Source organism: Rattus norvegicus, chromosome 17 (genome assembly GCF_036323735.1).
Source record: "Rattus norvegicus strain BN/NHsdMcwi chromosome 17, GRCr8, whole genome shotgun sequence".
NCBI lineage: Eukaryota > Metazoa > Chordata > Mammalia > Rodentia > Muridae > Rattus > Rattus norvegicus.
Genome location: NC_086035.1, coordinates 63,081,040 through 63,105,252, shown reverse-complemented (window position 1 = coordinate 63,105,252; position 24,213 = coordinate 63,081,040). Strand labels below are relative to the sequence as shown.

The 24,213-nt window shown below is 47.3% G+C and overlaps 1 protein-coding gene across 20 annotated transcripts in view; it reads right to left on the bottom strand.

The window, feature by feature from the left end:
* The window catches only part of Ryr2 (ryanodine receptor 2), a 585,615-nt gene extending 561,889 nt beyond the window's left edge, over window positions 1-23,726 (bottom strand). For 18 of the 20 annotated variants that reach the window (XR_005495333.2, XR_010058952.1, XM_063276749.1 and 15 more), the window contains exon 1: window positions 23,312-23,450. Coding sequence is in view for 18 of the 20 variants with exons in the window: in XM_063276749.1 (XP_063132819.1) it covers window positions 23,312-23,359 (48 nt within the window). In the remaining 2 variants the exon portion in view is untranslated. Of the gene's footprint in view, window positions 1-23,311 lie in introns of all 20 variants that reach the window. The other 2 variants (NM_032078.3, NM_001191043.3) reach the window with 1 other exon arrangement.
* Window positions 23,727-24,213: the final 487 nt, after the last annotated feature.

Here is a 24,213-nt window from a genome sequence, read left to right as displayed (position 1 = left end):
GGACAGAGAGAGACAGAGAGACAGAGAGTTTATAATTCTACCAGACCATAAGCAATACGTAACATTTAGTTGGTGAAAGAAAGACTTCTCCCGCTTGACCTTTGTTATTTCAATCCACCCCCCCCCCCCAAAATACCCTTGAGCAGACACTCGCTCCAGGATACAATCCACATTCTCTGAAATAACATCCAGGATTAACCTCAATGTTCTGCAAAGACCCGCTTGCTCTGTAAATCCCAAGTGACTCTTGCAGTGTACAATGGAGTAAAGAAGGAAATGAGTCATCCATCAGTGGGCCCTTGGTGCTCCTGGAAAGGACCTGAGTTCAGACCCCAGCATTCGCATCAGGCATCTCAGGACAGCCTGTAACTCCAGGGATCAGACACCATCTTCTGGCCTCCAGCGGCAGTGTGCATAAAGATAATCAGGTGAGCATGCATGTAAAAATTTACTTAATATGAACAAAAAGAAAAGAAAGAAATCATCAGGTGAATATGCCGTATCCTCCTGGTGCATCTGTGGCACCATCTAGTAAATAGGTTTATATTAAAATGCTCTGCCATCCATGAAACCAAGAGGCCAAAACCCCTTCCAGGTCCTTTTTTAAAGAATTTTTTTTTATGTGTGCAAGTGTTTTGCTCCGCGTATGCCTGTGCACCATGTGTGTCTAACAACCTCAGAGGTCTGAAGACACTGAATGACCTGGAACTTGAATTACCAGGTGGGTGCTGGGAACTGAACAGAGGTCCTCTACAAGAACAACAAACGCTTTTAACGGCTGAGCCAAACCCCCAGCAGGCCCCCTTTCAAATTCTTTTTAACATTAAATGTAGGCAAACAAATGCCCTTTGTGCTTACATCGAGCCATGTGGAAGTTGATAATCCAGAAACACTATGACATCCTCTCCTCTCTTGCTGCCGATTGTCACATTAGTGGAAATACTCGGGATACCAGCTTCCTAGTGCCACCTGGTCATAGCTCATAGGTGTCCTCATCTCTGGTACAAGGAGAGACAGATTTCCAGTGTCTGTCTGTCCTTCATCCTCTCTGTCCACCCACAGAATGTCAGGAAGTCCACTTGACCAGTGGGAAATAGAATGTCCTGCCAGACAACAGACCCCAAAGGCCACATACCCCCCCACACGCCATGATACTGCTGCGACCAAATACCTGATAAGACACAATTTAGGGAAAAAGGGTTTGTTCTGGTTCACAGTTCGACCATATAATCCATCACATCAGAGAAGAGACATGAGGCAGCTAGTCACATTGTATCTGAAGTCAGGAAGCAGAGAAAGACGAATGCTGACACTCAGTTCATTCCCTTCCTTATATTCAGTCCAGGATCTCAGCCCATGGAATGGTACCACCCACACTCGTGGCGGACCTTCCCACCTTTGTTAAGCACTCGGTGCTTAATGCCCTCACTCGATGTTTAACATACAAGAATGAGGGCCTGAGTTGAACCTCCAGAAACCATATTTTAAGTCAGGTGTTATGGACCATGCTTGTAATCCCAGCCCTGATGACAGTGGAGACAGGTAGACTGCCGCGTGTCCCAGGACAACCAGGCTAGCCTACTTGGTATCCACCAGAGGGACGACGCTCAGGTTTGCCCTATGACCTCTGTATGAACATGCACACATGTGCATATGCATGTAAACCATCACAAACACTCACACACACACACACACACACAACACATACACACACACACACACAACACACACACACAAAAGGGAGAGAGAGAGACACAGAAACAGACAGACAGACAGACCATTTAATAACATTCAAAGGTTAGGGGAAAACAATATAATGAAAAAACAAGTAAGACAAATTCTTTGAGAAATGGCACAATCAAATTATCTGAAGGGAAAAAACTTGAAAATCAAACACTACAAGAAAATATCTGAGCTCTTGCCTAATACAACACTGAAGACAAAAATAGGCTTTCCCAATGCACTAGAAAAAAACCATTGCTGGTAACTTTGGTGCCTCATGTGGGTTTAAACATTTGTGCCCCTGGTGGACATTTTCAAACATTTTCTTTGGAAAATACTTCTCTCCTAAGCTAAATGTTACATAAACATTCCTGATTCTCACAGACTCCTTTAGTCATCTGAGTAACAGGCATTAATAATTAAATCCCATACGAAGGTCCTCTCTGTACCCGTAGCATAGTCATAAATGTCTGATTTGCTGTGCCTAGTTTGAAATTGGTTATCCTAGATATCAATAAAGTTAAAACCATTAGATATGTAAAGAAGCAGATTCATGTGTCAGAACACACATAAAATGATCACCCTGCCTGCAATCATGCCCTTGAACCTCTGTGGCTGCTCCCGCGTGGTTTGCTGGAGTGAGATCCACTATCTCTCCATCCCTAACCCGGTCAGATTATCAAGAGACAGCATTGCTGGGACAAGCTGCAGCACACAGCATGGATTGCTCTCTGACCTAGAATACTCCTTGAGTTATTCTCCTTGCTGTGACCAAGAATCTGAGGAGAAGCAACTCAAAGGAGGGGATTTATATCTGTTCTTACTCTAAGAGCAAAGTCTGCCATGGTGAGGGGGCAGGGCAGGGCTTGTTTTCATCGAGGTGCATCAGAAACCAGAGAAGTCGTAGCCCCAGGCTCAGCTGGTACTCCTGGGGTATCACAGCCTATGGGATGGTGCCACTTATACTAGCCGTGGGTCTTTTCACCAAAGCTTAGGATCACTAGAAATACTCCCACAGATGGGCCCAAAGGTGTATCTCCTAGGTGATTCCAAACCCAGTCAAGATGCTATCCAAGAATATCTTCACGATTCTTCAAGATGCTATTCATGGACATCTTCATTGACGTTCTCCTCCAGAGAAACTTAGAACAGGCTTTAGTTTTATTTTTTTCAAAAATAGAGATTATGGGGGCTGGAGAGATAGCTGAGTAGTTAAGAGCATGTTCAGGGTGCTGGAGAGATGGCTCAGCAGTTAAGAGCACTGACTGCTCTTCCAGAGGTCCTGAGTTCAATCCCAGCAACCACATGGTGGCTCACAGCCATCTGCAATGGGATCCGATGCCCTCTTCTGGTGTGTCTGATAGCTACAGTGGACTCATATAAATAAAATAAATCTTTAAAAAAAAAAAAAGAGCATGTTCAGGGCCAACGACCTGAGGAAGTCTTCTTAGACATGAGGCAAAAAGCACAATCCTCAAAAGAAAAGTATTAATAAAAAGTACTTTACCGAATTAAAAACATTGGTTCTGCAAATAAATCCGCTAAGAGGGGAAAGATGAGCTACAGGAAATGTTTGTGCAAGTCACACAGCTAACAAAAGATTCCTCTGAATTGATAAAGAACTCGCAAAACAACAGGGCGGGCCAGAGGACGGCTCAGCCATTAACAGATTAAACAGTTCTTGCAAAGGCCTGGGATTCGGTTCCCAGCACCCATGTCAGGTGGCTCACAACCACCTGTTATTCCCATTCCAGGGGATCTGACACCCTCTTCTGACCCCGCCCCAACAGCACAGAGAGGTATCACTCTACACCCAGTAAAACCGCTAAACCTTTTTAAATAGTGACAATCCCCAAAGATGGCAATGATATAGACAAGCTGCTTGTGCCACCCAAGGCTGGTCATCGTGTTTCATGGGACAGATGTTCTGCAGACTGATTTAGCAAGTGTCTTTAAAAAAAAAAAAAAAAAAAACAACCTAAAAGTGTACTGGTCAACCTAACAAATAAAACCCCCAAGCATTTCCCCTAGAGAAATACAAATCATTCCAGCACTCGGGAGAGATGGCTCAGTTGGTAAAGTGCTTGCTTGGTAAAGAGCTGAGTTTAATCATCAGGACCTGTATAAAAATGCAGGGCATGGTGGTGTACACTTGTAATCCAAGCACTGGGTTGGGGGGGTGCGGCAGAGAGAGGAGGCTCCCTGTACCTCTCTGGCCAGTCAGACTAGTATGTTAAGTGAGATCTACGCTAGAGGGTAGCCCTCAGAAACAAAGTGGACAGTGCCTGAACTTGACCTCTAGCCTCCACAGACAAATGCAGTCACACATATGTATACATACACCATATTAAAGAAAATTAAAAGGAAGCACACGCATGGTACAGCCGCGTTACCATTCAATGGAGGACTTGGTTATGATGAAGCTGGCACTGAGAATACCTTCCCGTGGTGTTCTGAACACAGCCATAAAACTGGATGGAATAGATTATCTGAAGAGATTGGGGGCCTGCTGCATCGCACATGACAGGAAGTTCCTTTTACACAGAATGTCTCCCGGTAGGACTGTGGCTACATTGTATGAACTGAAATGCTCACATCCACAGAAAGAGTCTGGTGGGATCCAAGTATTTTTGTAAGATTTCTTTTTATTTTACCAGCATTTGCCTGCACATACGTATTTGTGCCATGAGCATGCTGTACCCTCAGAGACCAGAAGTGACCATTGTCAGCCACTCAGCAGGTGCTGGGAATTGAATATGGGTCCTCTGTTGGCATTTGGTCTAGGCTCCGCCCCAGTTACCTGGCAACAGCCATATGTGCCTGACTCACTATAAAGGGGGCTGCTTGCCCCCTCTTCTCTCTCTCTCTCTCTCTCTCTCTCTCTCTCTCTCTCTCTCTCTCTCTCTCTCTCTTGCCTTCTTGCTTTTGCTCTGTCCTCTTACTCCTGCCCCCTCTTTCTCCCCATTCCCATCCCCCTTCCCTCTCCACATTCTCTCTCTCTCTCTCTCTCTCTCTCTCTCTCTCTCTCTCCCTTCCTCCCTCCCTCCCTCCCTCCCTCCCTCCTTCTCTCCCTCCCTCCCTCCCTCCCTCCCTTTCTCTGTCTCTACTACTCTGGCAACTCTCCTCCTCATGCCCTGAATAAACTCTATTCTATACTATACTGTCCTGCAGTTGGTCCCTCAGGGGGAAGGGATGCCTCAGCATGGGCCCACAAAAACACCCCCTTCCCCCACACCTTACCACACCATCCACCAAACACATTCCTTCTCTCACCTTATCTTTTTATAAAACACAACACCTACAAAAGCAAATGCTCTTAACCACTGAGCACCTCTCCAGCCCAGGTATTTAGATGAGACCTAGAAGGAGACTTGCCTTTGAGGAACACAGTGCAAAGAACTCACAGTCTTAGTCTCTTCAGGCTGCTGCAACAAAATGCCAAAAGAGGAGTTTATTGTCCTCTGTTATGAGACAGGCGGTCTGGGACTGGGTGCAGCCTAGTGGGGTTCTGGTGAGGATCCTCTCTGGGCCTGCAGATTGCTGCCTTTTTATCAAAGTCTCACATGGTAGGTAGACAGTGAGCAGGAGAGCTCTTTGAGATCACTTTCAAAGAGGAAAAGCCCATTCATAAGAACCCTACCTTGTGACCCACTAACCTACCAGAGGCTTTGCTTTCTGATTCTGACCCTGTGGGGTCAGGATCTTGAAACCTGAATGTGAGGAAGACACATTCAGCCTGTTTTCTGTTTTAACACAACAGGAAGTGAGGTAAGAGGCTTAAATCCATGTGTTTTCAAGCTTCATGTGCACAGGGCAAGATCCTCGGCAGCAAGAGAATCTGGGATTCAAAAGCAACAAAGAATTTCTTGGAAAAGCACAGGTAAAACCAAACACAATAAACTGTCTCTTTTCCCTAAAATTGAGGGGAAGTAGTAAAGATCTACTATCATAACTTACCATATCATACATATCAAATGTGTTGTAAGGAACACATTTCTCCCTGACTGATCTCTGTTGACACTATCTTATTACAAAATACTAGCGGGGCTGTATACTATGACCATGTAGAAGCTAATTCCAAATTTTAAACTAAAATGAAAGGAGCTAAGAACATCAACCCCTTTCTTAAAGAACTACAAGGAAGTTTGAGTGCTTAACAAGGCAGCATCAACATTTAATGTTAAGAAAAAGTTAAGGAGCAAGGAAAGTCAAGCAAACCAATGGGATGGAACACAGACTCCAGCAACAGACACCACCTGCTTCCTACATGCAGCCGCTGCAGTACTGGGAAGAAACAACCCCTGCAATAACCAAGACTGGATCACAGAGACATCCAGATGTGGGTTACGGATGAGGACTGATCGATCAATCACGAACCCAGGCTATGAACGCAAACTAAATTCTAGGTGATTCATAGAAATACGGTGGAAGGAGAGAACTGTTCTATGACCCACACACAAAAACTGTGGCATAAGTGCAACACACACACACACACACACACACACATCAAACAACTACATAAATGTAAAAGTTTGAACGTGGGTGAAAGGGAGAACTAGACTTCACGACCATGAGACTCTACTGCTCGTCACGATCAAAGGACCAGGAAGAGAGAAGAGGCTTCGGCTTTTCCCTCACCTGGGCTTGCACAGGTCTTACACATGCTGTCCCACCCCTGTGAGCTCACATGTGCCTATGCCCTGCTGCGTCTAAAACTGTTGTAAGAGCCAGAGGTGGTAGATGACTACCATGAGGAACCCTTGGGGGACCTGCTTGGAAAGTTGTCTGTAGGTAACTTACTGACTTTCAGCAGAACGGACATGGCTGGAGTTCTTTTTCCTCCCTCCTGTGCTACAACCAAACAACTGACAAAAGGCAAATAAATCATGAGAGGTCTATTTTGGCAGTTTCGGGAGCTACAGTCTATCATGGCGGGGAAGGCAATAGTCAGCTCTGTGGAAGAGTGTCACACAGCAGCTCATGGCACCAACTAGGGGAGAAACAGTGAAGGAAGCAGAGCCACTGTAAACTTCAAGGTCCATGTCTCAGTGATCCCCTTCTTCCAATGTGGCCCGACACCCCAGGCATTCATAACCTCTAACAGCACCAGCAGCAGGGATCAACTATTCAAACACTCAAGCCTGGGAAACACACAGGTGGATCTCTATGGACTGACGGCAAACTGGTTGACTTAGTGAATTCCAGGCAGGCCAGGACTGCATAATGAGACTCTGCCTCAAAAATAAACAAATAAATAAATAAAGTTTGTGTTTTATTAGATTATTATAACATATAACATATACTTATACATTCTATTTATTATATTATATATAATTTTTAAAGGCTAAGAGTAAATTGGACCTGGTGGCATATACCTGTGATCACCACACTCAAGAGCCCTGGGCAGGAGAATCATTAGTTCAAGGGTACCCTGGGCTACATAATGAGTCTAAGAGTCACCTGACTAATAGCCAACCTCCTCAAGAAGAGAACAGGAAAGGAGAGAAAAGACAAGGAAGAGGGAGGAATGGAGTCATGAAAATAATGAATGTACTTTATATTTCTACAGCTACAAACATAAAAAAGTTTCAGCCAGCATTTTATTGAACTCATTAATTTTCTCTTGGGTAAAATAGAAAAATGTACACCAGGATATTATATGGAGGTGTGGGGCTGATTTGGCAAAAGGTTTAATGGTTAATCTTACCCAGGTGGCCATGGCTCCCGGTCTCAGCTGTTTTCTCATTTAATGTCTTATTAGTAACAAAATACCCCGACTGAAAACAACTGAGGGGAAGAGGAGTTTATTTCAGCTCACGGCTCCAGGATAGTCCATCATGAAAGGACTTCAAGGCTAGAGCTTGGAAACAGACCTGCTCGCCTTTGCACAGAGCACTGACCAACACCAAAGATGTTCAGCAAGCGCCACAGAGGATGCTCAGCTAGCTTTCACAAACACACCAAGACCATCTGCCTAGAGAATGGTGCCACTCACAGTGGGCTGGACCTTCCTCCACCTGTTAACAATCAAGACAACATACCCAGAGGCCAATCTGATCTAGGCAATTCCACAATTCAGGGTCCTCTCCCAAATGATTCCACCTTGTTTCACACCGACATTTAGAACTAACCAGCATGCCAGAAAGCAATGGTCTTCCTTCACCACATACATCAACACTGGACAGTGAAAACATTAGCCTGCTGGATCGTCCACCCAGTGTTCATAGCATGCACAAAAACTAGAACAACCACAGAGTTAATCATGAAAGCCAATAAAAATGGATGCCCCCCCAAACTCAGCAATGAGTACCCAAATAGAAACCATAATTTATCCCCCTTATCACCTTCTCAACTCTGATTAACTCTTATACCTTCTTTATCCTAGTCCACAGCACAGAAGGATCTTATCAAAAACACTTCAGTGATAATTTCCCCTGCCCATAAAAAGAGACTGAATTTATCTGACCTAAAAATAGAGCACATTTCCACAATATCAGGGCCTTTCCTGGAAGCTGTGCTTCTCAGGTAAGCAAAGTTCTTGACTCCTGGTGCTATGAACGTCATGCAGAAGAGAGCACCAGTGTTCGTATCTCGGATGCACAGATTGGTGAGCTCTCCTTGATTTCCTTTCCGGATTCTGTTGGGTCAGATTTTACTAAGATCCACGTTTCAGGCTCTGGCTTGTCCGCTGTCATTGTTAGCAGGAAGATTTAACATCCATTTCTGCACCGTGGTGAATCCTCACATGATCTTCTGCAGCTGCTTTAAACCAAACTGCCAGCAACAGAGGGAGTCATATCGGCTTGCCAAGCACTCCATCCATGCAGGGCAGCCGCATGAAGTGGGATGCGGGGACCACAGATGCCATTCTCAAGTGACATTCAAGTCCTCGTCTGAGACCTCCAAAGCAGTAATGATTAATATACATTTAGGGGCCAAGGGTCAACCCCAGTTATCGTTCTCAATCTCTCTTCACCTTAGTTTTTGAGACAGTCTCTCAGTGAATCTAAAGCCTTCTGATTTGGCTAGATTGGCTGGCCAGCAAGGACAGGGATCCCCTGTCTCCATCTCCCTAGCACTGAGATTGCAGGCACATGCTACTGCACACAGCTTTCCCATACGGGTTCTAACAGACCAGACCCAGATCCTCATGCTTGCAGAATAAGCTCTTTGCCAACGATGCCATGTCCCCATCCCCCCAGAGCAACATTTTGTTTTCTGTGGCATTTGCCATGTTTCTTGTTTTACTAACCATGTGAGAGTCTCACATGGCATTTTGTTCTCTAGAAAATGTCCTAGGCAGGACTCAAACAAGAAATGTGTCACAGCAGACATGGTCATGCCTCATCAGTCTGCAACGGAAATGCTGGAAGGCCACCTCTTGCCATCTATTTGTGCCCAAGTGTTGCTATGCACACGTTTCCCTTCGTCACCTTCACCAGTGAGCAGATGGCAGAGTCTCACTGCAGCCAGGAAGAGGCAGGCGAGTCCTTTGGCCCCACTTCTCCCTGTTCTCCATTCGATTCTCAATCCTCCCTCACTTTTACACAAGAGCAGTTCGTGTTCTTCCAAGAGGAGAACTGGGTGTGTGGGCTTGGTCAGCCTGAGCTGTGGCTCATTCTTAAAGGTTTACTGGCACTTGGGGGTGTAGAATCTTGACCTTCATTTTCTGTCATTTGCTAAAGGAAATTCTTAACAAGTTCAGGGTAGAGACCGGGGAGAAGGCTCCATAGGTTAAGAGCACATTCTGGGCAAATTAGACCCTCCCCACAAGGCTTGGGGAACATCAAGGAGAAGAAGACGGGAAAAAACAAACCTAAGAAAGGGAGGATAGGAAAGAATGCCGTGAAGTGCTGTCTTTTAGACACTACAAGGCCACTGTGCTCATGAACTCACAGTAACTGTGGTACCTGCATTGAACCACGCCAGTCAACACACCAGCACGAACAGGAGAGGGGTCATGAGGCCGCTCCTCTAACTGAAGAGCTGTTGGCAGTTGATGGTTGCTGAGGAGAGGAAAAAGTCATTTTTATTGAGAGGGTGCCTTGTTCAAGTTCAGGTGGTTGGCCCGACACCTACATCCAAGCAGGAAGCAAAAGTTCTTTTTCAAAAGAAGAGGAGGAGCCTGGGAACATGAAGCTGGGAGGTGAGTTGAAAGCACGTAAAGGGTGTGAGAAAGGGGAGGTGGATGGATGTAACCAAGGCACACTGTAAGCATACATGAAGTCACGAAAAAACAAATTTTAAAATAATTACTTTTTTTAAAAAAAGTTCTTTAGAAGATGCAAAATGTACACTGTGAACAAGTGCCACTGGTTAAGAACAGTTGCTACGTAAGCCGGAAGAACTGAGTTCAAGTCCCTAGCACCTGACATAAAAATCTGAGTATAGCTGCTGCAAGGAATTGTAACCCCAGTTGGGGCACAGGAAGTTGATCTGGGGAGAATAAGGCAGAGAGGAATAGATAAAGACATCTGACATCTTCCTCCAGCCCCCACATGTGCACACATGGGTACATACAACCACATACATGTGCATGTGATATATACATACACATGCACATGAGTCTAGTATGTATAGTTTTCATTCACATATAGATGTGCCTTATATGCACATAGGATGCATATGCGTTCAGGCAAGGGCAAACTGTATGTTAAACGTAGGCAGTTGTTAATATTTTGTCCAGTTGTCTTTGACACATGGGTTGCATATACTATAGTCTCAGGTACATAGTATAGTAATAGCCACCTCAGAGAAAGATTCTCAGACTAGGGGGATGGCTGAGTACTTGACACATGAGTGCGAGGGCGGAAGTCCGTCCCCAGAGCCCTTGTAAGAACTGAGGCACAGCCGCTCATACTTATGATCCTAGTACTGGAGGGGTAGAGGCAGGCCTGGGGCTCACTGACAGCCATCCTAGCCTGATCGATGAGCCTCAAGTCCCAGTGAGAGATCCTGGCTCAAAAACAAAGAAACAAATAAACAAAGAAAGAAAGAGAGGGGGAGGGAGGGAGAGAAAGGAAGGAAGGAAGGAAGGAAGGAAGGAAGGAAGGAAGGAAGGAAGAAGGTAGGAAGGGAATAAATGGATCACTCTTGAGGAAGGACACTTTAGGCTGACCTCTAGCCTCCACATATACATGTACACATATGTGAAAATGCATCCACAACCACATGCACAAGCACATGTGGGCACCTACACCCACACATAGCCTGACAGGCACTGATTGAGGGCAGTCATGAGGCTGCAATCCATGCTCTGTCATGAACTGCAGATGCTCATTTTTCAGATCCCTGATGGTGTTGTGGTTTGAGTGGGAAGTGCCCCTTACCCTTCCCAGCCGATGGCACCGTTTGAGAAGGGAATGAAACCCTCAGGACCTAAAGCCTCTGGGAGGAAGTAGGTCGCAGTCTGGCTTCCCGTTTGCTCTGCTTCCTGAGTATGGATGTAACGTGACAACCCTTGCTTCTGCCACCATGCCATCCCTGCCATGATGTACTTTATCCCTTCTAGAACTGCAAGACACAATAGATCCTCTGTCTCTTAAATTGTTGCCATCTGGATAATTTACCACAGCAAGGAGAAAGCAACCAAGACAGGTGGTGAGACTAAGACACGCTGTGGGATTTGCACATATAAGTGCTAGATGGTTTACTGTTTTGATTTCTTTCAAAAAACATTGCTTTATAAGTTGTAAGCTGTGTGAGCAACATAGTGTCACTCGCATAAAACCGTAGGAATAAGACATCTAAAATTACAATTTTGCTCGATTTTTGTCCAACAAACTTACTGACATTTCTTTAACCACTTATCATAGCAGGGGAGCTATGGAGTGGTTGCTAACAGAACTCTCTGCTTCCTCTGTTTCAAAATGTTTCCCCGATATCAACTGTCAGATCACTCATCCCACTGTATCCCCTGCCTTACTATATCCTAGAAATTTTCTGTGGTTACACATTTAGGCAGTACAATCTCTGTGAGGCAGTCATCTTATGTTTTGAAAGGGCCATCGAGATGTGACCTTTCTTGCTCTCACCATTCACCAAAATGTCCCCTTTTGCGGATGAAATCATGCAAAGTTAACTCAAAGTCATATGATAACATGAGTGCCTCAAATGAGGTAAGACAAGAAGTAGTTGGGTGTGTGCAGACAGAGTCTGACTCCGTTTATGTGGGTACTCCGCAGTGGTCACATATGACACAATATCCTGTTCCAGGGCCCTCCTAGTACAATCCCATCTCCCTCCACATAACCTTAGAGCACAGTCCTTCCCATAGAAGAAGTGGAAGTCAGTAATTACCTTTGCTCTGATTTTGCCCTTATATGTCCCTCAACAGCCCATGTATTAAATAAAAGCTTGGTCCACAAGGTGGCACTACAGGAAGGTGGGACTTTGGGGGAGGTCTTATGGATACTGGAGCTGTATCTTTGAAGGGGACAGCAGAACCCATCCTAACCCTATTCCTCTTTCTCCCCCTTCCTGGCCATGAGGTTTTGTTTCCCCCACCCCTTGAGACATCAGTTTTAACACAGGCCCAGGAGCAACGGGCCCACTGGATCATGGAGTAAAGCCTCCCAGAACTGTAAGCCAAAATAAACTCTTATTGTTCATAAATGTACCACATGGGCTATTTGTCACAGTGAAGGAAAGCTGACTAGCACAACCCTTTTTGATATCCTTCTCTCTCTCTTCCTCTTCCTTGTGCCCCTGCAGTGGGTAGAGGAGGGTGGGGATGGGTCAAGAGAACCTTGATGCCATTGCCACAGTACAATGTGGCACATTGTGTGTGTGCTCTACATCTGGGCTTTGGTGACCAAGCAAAATATGGATAGTTTAAACAGAGCTAAAGCCCACAGGTAGAGTACTAACATAGGCTTGGTTCCTCCTATAGTATAGGGAAGCTCTGTCCCAGATGTTCCCTACCCTAGCTCCTAAAAGGCTCAGTGCTTCCCATCATCCTCCCTGAGGGTGGATCCCTCCTCCCAGCCCTCTCTTACTACAACACTGTTCATGTGGGAATGGGGCCTATGGCAGGGACGCCACTCTAACTTGATGGTCTCCATCAAGATCCTTCCTCCATATATGGTCACAGTCTGAGATACTGGGGATGTCAACATATCTTTCTAGTGAGAAAATTCAGTCCATAGTAACCTTCAGAATCAACGAAAATCCATGGGCTCCCCCATAAAAACTCATTGCAAGTCAACCTCAACCCATTTCTCAAGTCTTCTGAGCTCATCTGTGTCTCCCTCCTGTCCTTATATCTAATCAGTTACTAATCTATTCTCCACAGGGCCCCCTCGGCATATCCACAACCACCACCCCAATGCAGACCTCAGTTACCCTGCACTAACTCTGTACTGGAGCTCTCCTCATAGGCTTCTTAGCACTGGTCTCTGCTCTCAGTGTTCCGATTTATCTTATGAATTGCTGGTTCACCAGTCTTCCTAGAAGACAGACCTGATTCACCTCCCTCCCTCCAAAGGGCAGGAAAGAACAAGGGACCCAAAGCCCTTCTTACCTTACAAATATATTCAAATCCCTGGCCTTGGTCTCAAGGCTCCCCCACCCCACTTCTGCAATTGCCAGGGTCTATGCAGTCACTTTGTCTATTTCCCAAACTTGTCCCCTTTGTGTCCTCTGCCTGTTCCATCAGAACTCTGAACAGGGAGCGAGCCAGCACTCTTGTGGGATAAACTGGTAACAACCTAATGAAATGATCATTTGCCAAGGAGTGGGCTGGAAGCAAGAGATGGAATCAAGCATAGAGGCTGGGTCATGCAGTGAGCATCAGTAGCTTTCCTCAGTTGCAGGGGGTGGAGGGTATGTTGTGTGCCCAGCACCAACAGGCAGAAGTCTAAAGGAGACTGAGCAGGGCAAAATGAGAAAGTATTCCTGGGAAGGAGGAGGAAAGTGACAAGACACCACCATAGCCCTTGGCCGAGTTCTCCTCCCCACTCCTTCTACTCTCCTCACCCAAACTCACCACATCCCACCCCTTCAGAGACACGCTGGTAATATGAAAGATCACCCCTCTAACCAGGCCACAGGGTGACTCAAACAGACACAAAGTGAGCTCATGACTGGGGCTTCACCTCTTTAATGAAAGGACTAAGATGCTATCACAGCAGCTTGGAAGGAGAGCTTTAAAAGCATGTGAACCTGTAAGCTCGCCAAGTGACCAATGCACTCCGCAAGCACAAGGTCACCAGACAGCAGCAGCACATTCCCAAACACAATCTGCAGCTTCGAGGAGGAGGAGGTGAAGGTTCAAGAGGTACCAGACTGGCTAGACCCACAGTGCATTGCCCAGACAGTATGAGTTTCCAGAACTATTACTATTCCAGGAGTTTTAAACAACTCGGGGACCAATAAAAGGCAGAGAGAGCCCTAAGAGATGAGTGGAACAGACAGCACAGCCGTCATTCCTTCCTATTTATCTATGTCAGTCGTCCACAAGTTTTTAGGAAGAGGAAGGGATGCAGATAGAGGGGAGAAGAAGAGGGAGGGGAGAGGAAGAGGGAGGGGAAAGAGAAGGGGGTAGAAAGGAGGGTGGAGGGGAGAGGAAGAGGGAGGAGAAAGAGGAGAGAGTGGAAAGGAGGAGGGAGGGGAGAGGAAGAGGGAGGGGAAGAGGAGGGAGGGGAGAGGAAGAGGGAGGGGAAAGGAGGAGGGAGGGGAGAGGATGAGGGAGGGGGAGAGGGGGAGGGGGAGAGGAGGAAGGAAGATTTGGCATCTGGAAGAACCTAGCTCACCAACATCACTCACTCATAAACTACCCTTGAGCCAGTCATCTCAGCCTCTGCAGCTCAGTTTCCTGATGTGTAGACGTGCAATTAACGGCTTTGTAGACTAAATGAATTGTTCCAGGAATCAGATGAATTATGGCTCTCCTGTCTGAGCTGAATAAATGGATGTGAAATCTTTGTCCTCCCATTTCCCTTCATGATAAAATTGTAGAGTTGGACCAGGATCCCTGAAGCTCCTTTCCAGCAGCCTGAAAATCATTCTTCAGCTTCTCCCACTACCTCAGAAAGCACAGGAGAGGGGGCGGGGGGATGAGGGGATGAGGTCCCTCTCTCCTCACCAGTCTTTTCTGTTGTAGGATCTGTTCCTGGTCTCCATTCCCAACGTTATACAAAGTAAGACATCTGACTTCCCCTTCGTCTCTACTCACCCAACAGAGACAGTCCAAACTCTCTGAAGGAAGAATAATGGCAGAGCTATTTGTGTCTAAGCACTGGGTGCCATGGAGTACACATGGCAGGCAGGCAGCCAGTACCTCGTGCGTGGTCATCTCTTCCCCTTTACATATCTGCTGCCCTCTTCCGTGGAAGACAGACTCCAATGGGACAGCTTCCGACGGCTGCCACAGATGACTCGGTCCCTCCCAACAAGCACAAATGGCCCACGCTCAAGAATCACCCCATGTTCAGGAGACAGCACTACTCTGGAGTGTTTCCAAGAGCACAGCAGTGGGACTGAGCACTCATGGTTCTCTGACCTGAGCAAAGACATTTGTGGCAGCTCTCCATTGTCTGGGACTCAAGATGAAATGCTCTCCAGACATTCCCGTGAACCAGCATACCAGGACTTGGGTGGTGGCATTATCCTTGGAGACACATGTGAAAGTGTCACTGGACATAGGAGAGAGATGATCCCTCTGTGTTGTCCTGTTCAGTGTGAACTGAATGTGCTTTGACTGCCACTCGCTCCATCTGCTAAAGAGCACCGCCATGTTCATCATCTCTGCACCCGCATGAAAGCACGCAGGTCACGGTCCTCACAAGAAGAGCTTGTGTGCACATAGTCCAGTTGTTCCATCATTCCTGCTCTGCATGGCCCATGTCTTCCCATAGCGACATGGCCCTTCATAGGTACCTGGCAAAGTGTCATGGACAGAGCACACTTTAAGTACACACTTTCTGCAATGGTGACTTTCACACCACCGAAATTCAATTACCAGAGACAAACAGCTTAAGGTGGTTTCTGTCCATCGAGGCAGGGTGGCAGAAGATGGTCACACTGTGACAGACTGAGAAACAGAGACTAGCAGAAACCAGGCTAAGCAGTCTTCCAAGGGACCCACTTCTGCCAACTAAGCCCATGTGCTAAAGGTCCCACTCCCCAAACAGCACCACTATGTAAGGAACACATTCAAAGCACGAGATTGTAAGGATAGTTCACATTCAAACTATAGAGCCAGTGAATTAAAGGACCTAACACATTTTGCAAGAAATCACCCATCTCTACGTGGGTCACCCAGACTTTCCCAAGTCATAGAGTCAGAGTCCTACTGTGTGGTGGGCATTCTCACCAAGTGTTCAGTAGTGTAAAATATGCACATCTGGTGGTGTAGAAAATATTTCTAAAGAAAGAAAGAAGGGCTGGGGATAGGATTTAGGCATGAGGACCTGAGTTTGACTTCCCAGCACCAAGTGAGGTGTTGTGTATTTGTAATTCCACTGCTGCAGAAAGAGAGTGGTAGGAAGATCCCTGGACCGTAGGTTAATGAGCAAGCCCTGGGTTTTATTGAGAGACCCTGTCTCAGTAAACAAGGAGGATGGCTCCCTGAGGCTGAGCTCTGACCTAGACATGCATGCACATACACATACACGCACACACACACACACACACACACATACTTACACACTCACACACATAAACACAAACACACATACTTACACACTCACACACACACAGACACACACTCACAGACACACAAACACACACACACACTCACACAGACACACAAACACAAACCCACACTACCCCACTACCACTGCCATCACACCAACACACATACACACACACACATTCATGTACATGTAACCACATATATACACATATATGTACATATATATACACAAGGGAGAGAGAAAAGCAGAAGCCAAATCCTCCTGTTGTTTTAAATACAACCTCCAGGCGAGAGGTACCTGTTTCACCCTGTGGATGAGTAAAGGTTCCAGAATGGACAACCCTATATCCAACCCCTGTAACCCCCAACCCTGGCTGATGACTACTTCTCTGTACCAAACTCCGAGGCTCTCAGTAAGAATTCCACAAGAAAATATGCGATCAATATTAGAATCCTACAGTAGACAGACATACAAGAAATAGAACAGGCAATAACAGCAGGTGGGGGTTGCCATGAAACATCAGTAGCCCCTGACTGAGACAGCACACACCAGACCGCTGGGCCAGCATTCCTCTGGGCTGAGACTGTACGTGAGACCAGAAGAACTTCCAGCAGTGTCTTCAGAGGACCCTGAATGTCCTCAAAGGAGCACATAGACACTGTGTGCTCTCAACACTGACACCTCTGGCGCTGCCACTATCAGAACGGTAGTCCCTCACGCCATGCTTGCGTCCTCTGGCCTCATCTTAGACTTTCACCCACCAGACTTCCTATGCCACAGTCTCTACAGGGATGTCACCTCCACCAAAGCACACGTGAGAGTGGTTCTCACACAGGAGGAAGGGGTCTGTTGCCTATTTGACCTGCTATCGCCATGAGTTTCCCTCATACCTGTTCTTGATAGCTGACATGTTAACCCCAGGAAATTAACATTCCCCAACACAGCCCTGTTCTTCCCATGGAGAATTAGATAAGTGAGAAAAAGGTATATAACAGATTGAGGGGTTGGGGGAAGGTCAGAGAGTAAACGTAAGTTAGCTGGAATGATTCCAGAAAACCCTTTGGAGGACAGAGACAGTAAACCAAAGCATGAACGGGTAGATCATAAAAGCTCATGACTGAAGGGGGAAAAGTGAGCCTGGGTGGGAGAGGATTCTGAACTGAGGGGTGGGGAGGAAACCATCCTTAAATGGCAAGGAGGATTCAAAACAGTGGTTCTCTGGTCTTTTATGTTCCTTTCAAATTCACATTGGAATCCCAACCTTCCAAGCGATGGGATCAATAGGTGGGGCCACTGGAAGGACTCTCTTGCATGTACGATCAGTGCCCTTATTGTAAAAGAATACACAGAGACCCCTTCCAGCTCTGGCTCTCAGGACTGAATGAAGTTGTGTTTGCCCCTCCCCCTGAAGATCCCAGATTTTGAGACACACATAAAGTTATGAGAGACACAGAAGGAGCAGAATGGAATCATTAGGGTTGACCAACCACAAAATCAGGGTAGAAAGCACACTCAAAAAGTATATAAAATAACCCAGGATGTGTCTTGCTTCCATGACCACATGAAGTAGCTTCAAAGCAGAGGGTCAGGTAAGCACCTTCTAAATGAGTTTCAGAGGAACAGAAGAAGAGAGGAGGCTAGGTTTGGGAATTAGGGAACAGAGTATCCAGGAGCAAGAAGTTAGAAAATCACAATGAGAGGTGAAATCCAGGAGCAGAGGCCACATTTGGAGGAGATGAGCTTGGAAATGAGGCATCGGGGCCAAACGGGGAGGGATGAACAGACAAGAAAACCAAAAGGAAGCATGGAGCGGAGACAAGCAGGGAAGAACAGAGCCACCAGTTCCTGACCAGGATCCAGGATGTATGCAGGCTGTGGCTCAGAAAGGAAGAAAGAGACTATTCTTTCTGAAGCAGGCAGGAAGGACAAGGGGTAGAAATGAGAAGGGATACTGACAAGGTCAAGATAAGGACAGATAGAACTCCAGGCAGACGTGTGGACCTCAAGCAAGGCTTCGAGGATCGCTGCACACTTTGGTACCATTCTGAGACAATAACCTGGAGTATGATACCCACCAAGTCCCTTGGATACTCTACGCTTCGATTTCATTCTCTACAGGACTGGGAGAGGAGAACAGAATGGGGACCATGTCCTAACTGTCGCAACCTACCTGAGACTAAAGATAGTCTATGTGTTGTTTTTTCCCCCTTCCATCAGTCAGCCAACCTTGAAATCTTTTACGATCATCATGAAAAGGAAACCATCCTCTATGTACTACAAATGTCTCTTTAACACCCAAGATCGTGGGGTGCATGCAGAAGGCACTCAGCAAATGAGTGTCTGCATCACCAGAATTTCCCCGAGTCTCAGGGAGGCCAGATGAATGCCTTATCACCCCTTTCTCTCATTCAGACACCATCTGCAGCCACTCGGGTACCCCATGCTATCATCTGTCTTTAGGTAATTCATCTTTTATTTAAAAATTAAGAGTTATCTAAAGCTGAAGTACAAATAAGGCAGAATGTCAAATAAATTCATGTTCCGGGTGTTTGAGATCCTGCCCTTCTTGCAAAGTGTACACACTGATTTCTAAGTGGTTTGGTTCTTGTTTTGTTTTGTTTTGTTTTGTAAGTCTAATGACCTATCCTGGGCACTGAGGAAGGGGTTCCATCAGTTCCTTGAGGAAGTACCATGGTACACTTTTATCCCAAGCTCTCTGTGGTTTCAAGACCAAGAAAGCAAATATCCACAGCTCGCTAGATCCTCTCCACTGACACTCCTGAAGCCAAAGAAAAAGCCTGGGGTTCCTATCTGCTGTGAGGTACTGTTTTCACACTAGTGATCTTCTCTCCGTCCCACAGCGAGTCATGGCCACCCCGCCCTGGCAGTACTGATTGCTGACCTTAATGGTTTCTGTTTACTGCTATGAACTGATTGGCAATTCCTAAGATGCTCTTTGTCACTCCAGAGCAAGATGAACAAGCACGGAAAGCAATCCCCCAGGAAAGAGCTCCCTCTGCAAAGGCTTCCTAGTAGAACGATCTCTGCAGCCAGGACCCAAATTCAAAGTCTCTTCTTGTGCATAATACTAGCTACACAATCCAGCATGTGACCAGGGTAGTTCAGCCCTACTTACAATGATGGAGAAAAAAACACAAGCAAAGGACTGAAAGCATCATAACCCCTAGCAAGGTCACTTAACAACACACGTGTCCTTAAGTTGAAGGCATATCTTATAGCGTCTGTGAAATTGCACAAGATTGCTTGAGGGGAAAAAAATAGTGTTAGGCTGACAAGATGGCTCAGCGGGGAGCTGTACTTTCTGCCAAGCAACATGAGTCTGATCCCCAAGATCCACATGATAAGAAGAGAGAATTAACCTCTGCAAGTCATCCCCTGACCACCACTAGAACACCAGAAAGTACACATGTATGCACATACATACATAGACACACAATAAAAAAAATAAATAAATAAAGTTTTTTTTAAAAAACAAATGATCTATGTTTTTAAATACCAAATTACAGCTCATTGCTATGTTGGCAAGCCCATAGAAGTTTTTAAGATATGAGAAGCCACGCATCTCAAGTCATGCACATGTCTGGTGTTGATGGTTTGATTTATGATACAACGATTCACCTGTCCCAAGGGCTACGCACATCCGAAGCAACTTCTCAGCCCCTGTAAGTATAAACAGAGCAGAGGGAGCTTGTCTCCATCTGGTAGGGAAGCCACCTATCACCTGCTGGGAAGGGATTTTGGCAAACAACAAAACCAGCAATGAAGAAAAAGAGATGGAAACCAGACCGATCTCAGGCTAACGGTGACAAAACCCTCACAAATGAAGACATCCTTGACAGCAACAGAGAAGACACAACTCACGCAAAGGCTCCATTACAGATGTCACCTCTATATCCCTTAGCAACAATCTCGGACCTCTTTCAGAAAAGAAAAGGGAAGGGGGGGCCGTGGATGGTAGAGAAGCTTCATTGTGCTGGAACGCAGATTCCAAACCCAACTGACATGACAATAATCAGGGTATGCTAATCAGATTGTGTAAATGTCTGGTGCACGGCACAGTCACCCGTGACTGATTTTTTTTTTTTTATGTACAACAGCTCTATTACTCCCAGAAAGACCTCAGTTACAACTAGTGAATCAAAATATGCAGCCTAATGCTCCCTGGTACCTGTGCCTTTAAAAAAAAAAACAGAAATGAGGGGCTGGGGATGTGCTTGTGTGACACACACAAAGCCCTACATTCATTCTTCCAGCACCATATCAACCTGTCGTGAGCACAGGCCTGTAATCCCAGCACTCGGGAGGGGGAAGCAGAAGAATCAATAGGTCAAAGATATCCTTATCTACAAAGCAAGTTCAAAGCCAGCCTGGAATTTTAAAAAATTTAAAAGGGAAGGGGGGGAAATGACACCAGGTATGGTGAGTCCTGTAATCTCAGCGCCCTGAAGGGTGAGATAGGCTCTCCATGAATTCTATACCATACTGTGCTACAAGATAGAGAGCTGCAGGCCAGCCTGGGCTCTCAAGTGCGAACATAAATAAATAAAAGCAAAAATGAAATAAGTCATAATGACACGTGCACATCTCAGGGCTGGGGAGGAGGATGAGAGTAATAAAGGGATGGCACACTTGCCTTTCCTATCCTCATTAACATCACTGAACCATCAACATGCTCAGGTTAAAGAATAAAATGGAAAGGATCCAGGGCAGCGGACAGGGGAGCTGGGGAAAGACTTGAGAATTATCTTATTAGAATCACAAGCTCAGAAAAAGATGCATTCCTTTCAGATATGAATGGCACCACACGCACACACACACACACACACGTGCACACACACACATACAGACACACACACACACACACACACACACACATCCTTCTCCACACTGCTACTCCTTCAAGGTCATTTATCATCAGCACAACAACCTACTAATGTTTTATTAAAAGAAGAATCTCAGCCTAGGACTGCCAGACCTTACCCAAGCCCCACTTATCAAAGGTGTTGCTCTGGCTGACAGGCAGCTGCTAAGTGGCATAGAGTTAACGTGACTTTATATGTGGAAAGAAAAAAAAACCCTACAGGCAAGCCCAGTACCTCAGTCCCCATTAAACATTCTGATAACAGCATCTCCATAGGCTGAGCTTAGCATTTAAGCCTGCAGAGAGCCCTTGAACGCACAAAACCAGCCAAAATTTCCTGGCTAATTTTAACCCTGCAGAGTCTAGAACAAACTGAATTTTAAAGCCATGCAGCAGCTAAATATGTAATCTGCCTGAAAAAGGCATTCCTTGGTCTTTGAGGTTACAGCTTGACTTGTTGAAAACAAAACAGAACTTTTAGACAATTGTCCACTAAGAAATGTGATAAACTGTATTGCTAGAAGGTTTCGGATACCCTCATAAGCGATCTCTTAGTGAAGATGCTCTCTTAAGGTCTGGGTGCAGCCTTGTTCAGATCACATCAGTGTTCTCCTGATTGGACCACTGATCTGCACTCACAGGCCTCTCTGGAATGCAAATGACCCACCCCCCAAATACTAGGAATAAGTAAAGTGAGCAGGGGAATGGGCTCCTAATAACACCATCCGGATTTCATCCAAATACCCAAAAGTTATCTTCCAGCTAGTATTTCAAATTTTCCCTATCGGTGGTATTTTCTGTGAATCTGGAAGGGACTGTACCTGGAAGTGGAATGTGAAGACTGCCGGGAAGAAGTCCCAGCAGAAAATGCAGTCTTGGGTGGAAAGTCCAGGAGTCCTGTCAGGGTGATATTCTTGGGAAAAGCAGAGAGGTAGGGAAGGAAAGACTGGGATGATGCAGAAAAGGCTAACCAGATTTTTGTAATAGGGAGTCCCTTCGTTTCTTTGGCGCTTGAGGCTCAAAGGTTTGGAGGTGAGCAAGGGGCTGGGAAGTATCTGCAGTGTAAACACAGTCAGGAAGGAAGCAGCAGCGCCAAGAGACACTTAGAATCTTATTAGAGTGAGGCCAGTCTTTCCCTGCTTACCACACAGTGTGGAAATCCCGAGCATCCACCCTTCCCTTGTACACACACGCACACACACACACACACACACACACACACACACACACACACACACACTTGCTTGCAGGCACGCACTTTGCAGCACTCGGTATTCAACAAGCCAGCGTTTAGAGAACGACACATGTTCATGATGCCCACCACCCTCTGTAAATTCTTTCACGCAACGCGCTCGCGCACACACAACGCACACGAATGCACACTCATACACACACACACACACACACACACACACACACAGTTCCCATGTACACACACACAGTTCCCATGTGTTCTGAAAGCTGTCGTCACAAAAACCAGCATGGCACCATGCCGGGAACTGTGGGGACCACCGTAGCAAGCCTCCATAGCATTGGTATCAGCCTGACTTGGAGACACCCTGGGGGCAGCCTTCTCAGCCCTAGCCAGTCACTATATGAGCGATGCCAACTACTCGGATTGCGATATCTTCGATATCTTCGGTCCGTGATGGCGCGCAGACGCAGCCCCGAAGCCCCAGGGACGGCGAAAGCCAGAGTCGCCACGTTACGCGCGCCCCACGGAACACGCAGCTCTGCACCCTAGCCTGAGGCGGTCGAAGAGGTCCCTGGTCAATTCTGGCTCCCGCAGCTGGGTAGTGCCCGCCCGGGTGCCTCCCGCTGGCTCGCCAAGCTGTCACCGCACTGGGTCCTCTTGGTTTTCCACTTGCGCGCACAGACACGCGTCCTGCCCTTCCCCGGCCAGACCCGCACACCTGCACACATGTGGCGATGCAGACCCCTTCGGCATTCCTGGGGCGCCTCTGGCGGACCAGAGGCGGCCCCGCAGCCGGCTGTCACTCTACAGGGACCCTGCCGGGGGCTCCCAGGCACCCCTTCCCCTGGGAGATGCGCGCCGCGACATGGCACTTACAGTTCTCAGGAACTGGATCTCGTCCTCGCCTTCGCCCGCATCAGCCATGGCTCCGCGCTCCTGGCCCGCCGGCTCCGGAGCCCGGCGGAGCCCGGAGACTGTAGCCACTTATGCTGCTGCTGCGGCTTCTCTGGGCGCTCCAGTCACGGCTACCCGGGATGTTCTGGGGGCTCCGGTGGCTGCTACTCCGGTCGCTACCCCTGCGGCGGCTACAGCCAGGAGCCGAGGCGCCCCGGGGGCCGCGCTGCTGGTGCCGACAGCCCAGCGGTCGGTCCCCCTGCAGCGCGGCGGAGGCGGGCGCGCGGGGGCGGCCGAGGCGCGGGGCCTCCCTGCGCCGCACGGTGCGGGAGGAGGGCAGCCCGGCGTGAGGACGCAGGGAGGAGGCCCCACTGCCCGGCGCACTCGGCCCGGGCTCCCGCCAGCGAGTGCCCAGAGCTCGCGGAGCTCGGCTAGTGCAGCGGCGGGGGCGGGCTGGGGGCGGGCGGGGAGGAGCTGCCAGCCCCGGCTGCTGCAGGTAATCCGCAGCCCGCTCCTCAGGCCGCCAGCGCCGGGGCACAGCGCCGCCTACTGGCAACTCGAGGAATCAGCCGGCGCGTGCCAGAGCGCTCAGCCATCCCCTGCACCTGTGCCCTTCCTGACCTCAAGTCCAACAAGCTCAGCTTCCTGCTGAGCCATGTTATGGCACTTGCCACCCATTTCCAAAGCCTCTTGGACTATTGCACGGGAAACTCTCCTTCTCCCCGGGTACACAGAATGGGGACCCTCTAAGTGTAGTCGATACTTACACTTTGACTCCCTCCATTCCAGAGAGATATGGTACTTAGTTATTGAGTCAGGATGCACCAGACCCATCACAGCTAAGTTCTCACCACAAGGGCCCTGGTGTGGATGGACGAGGAGTT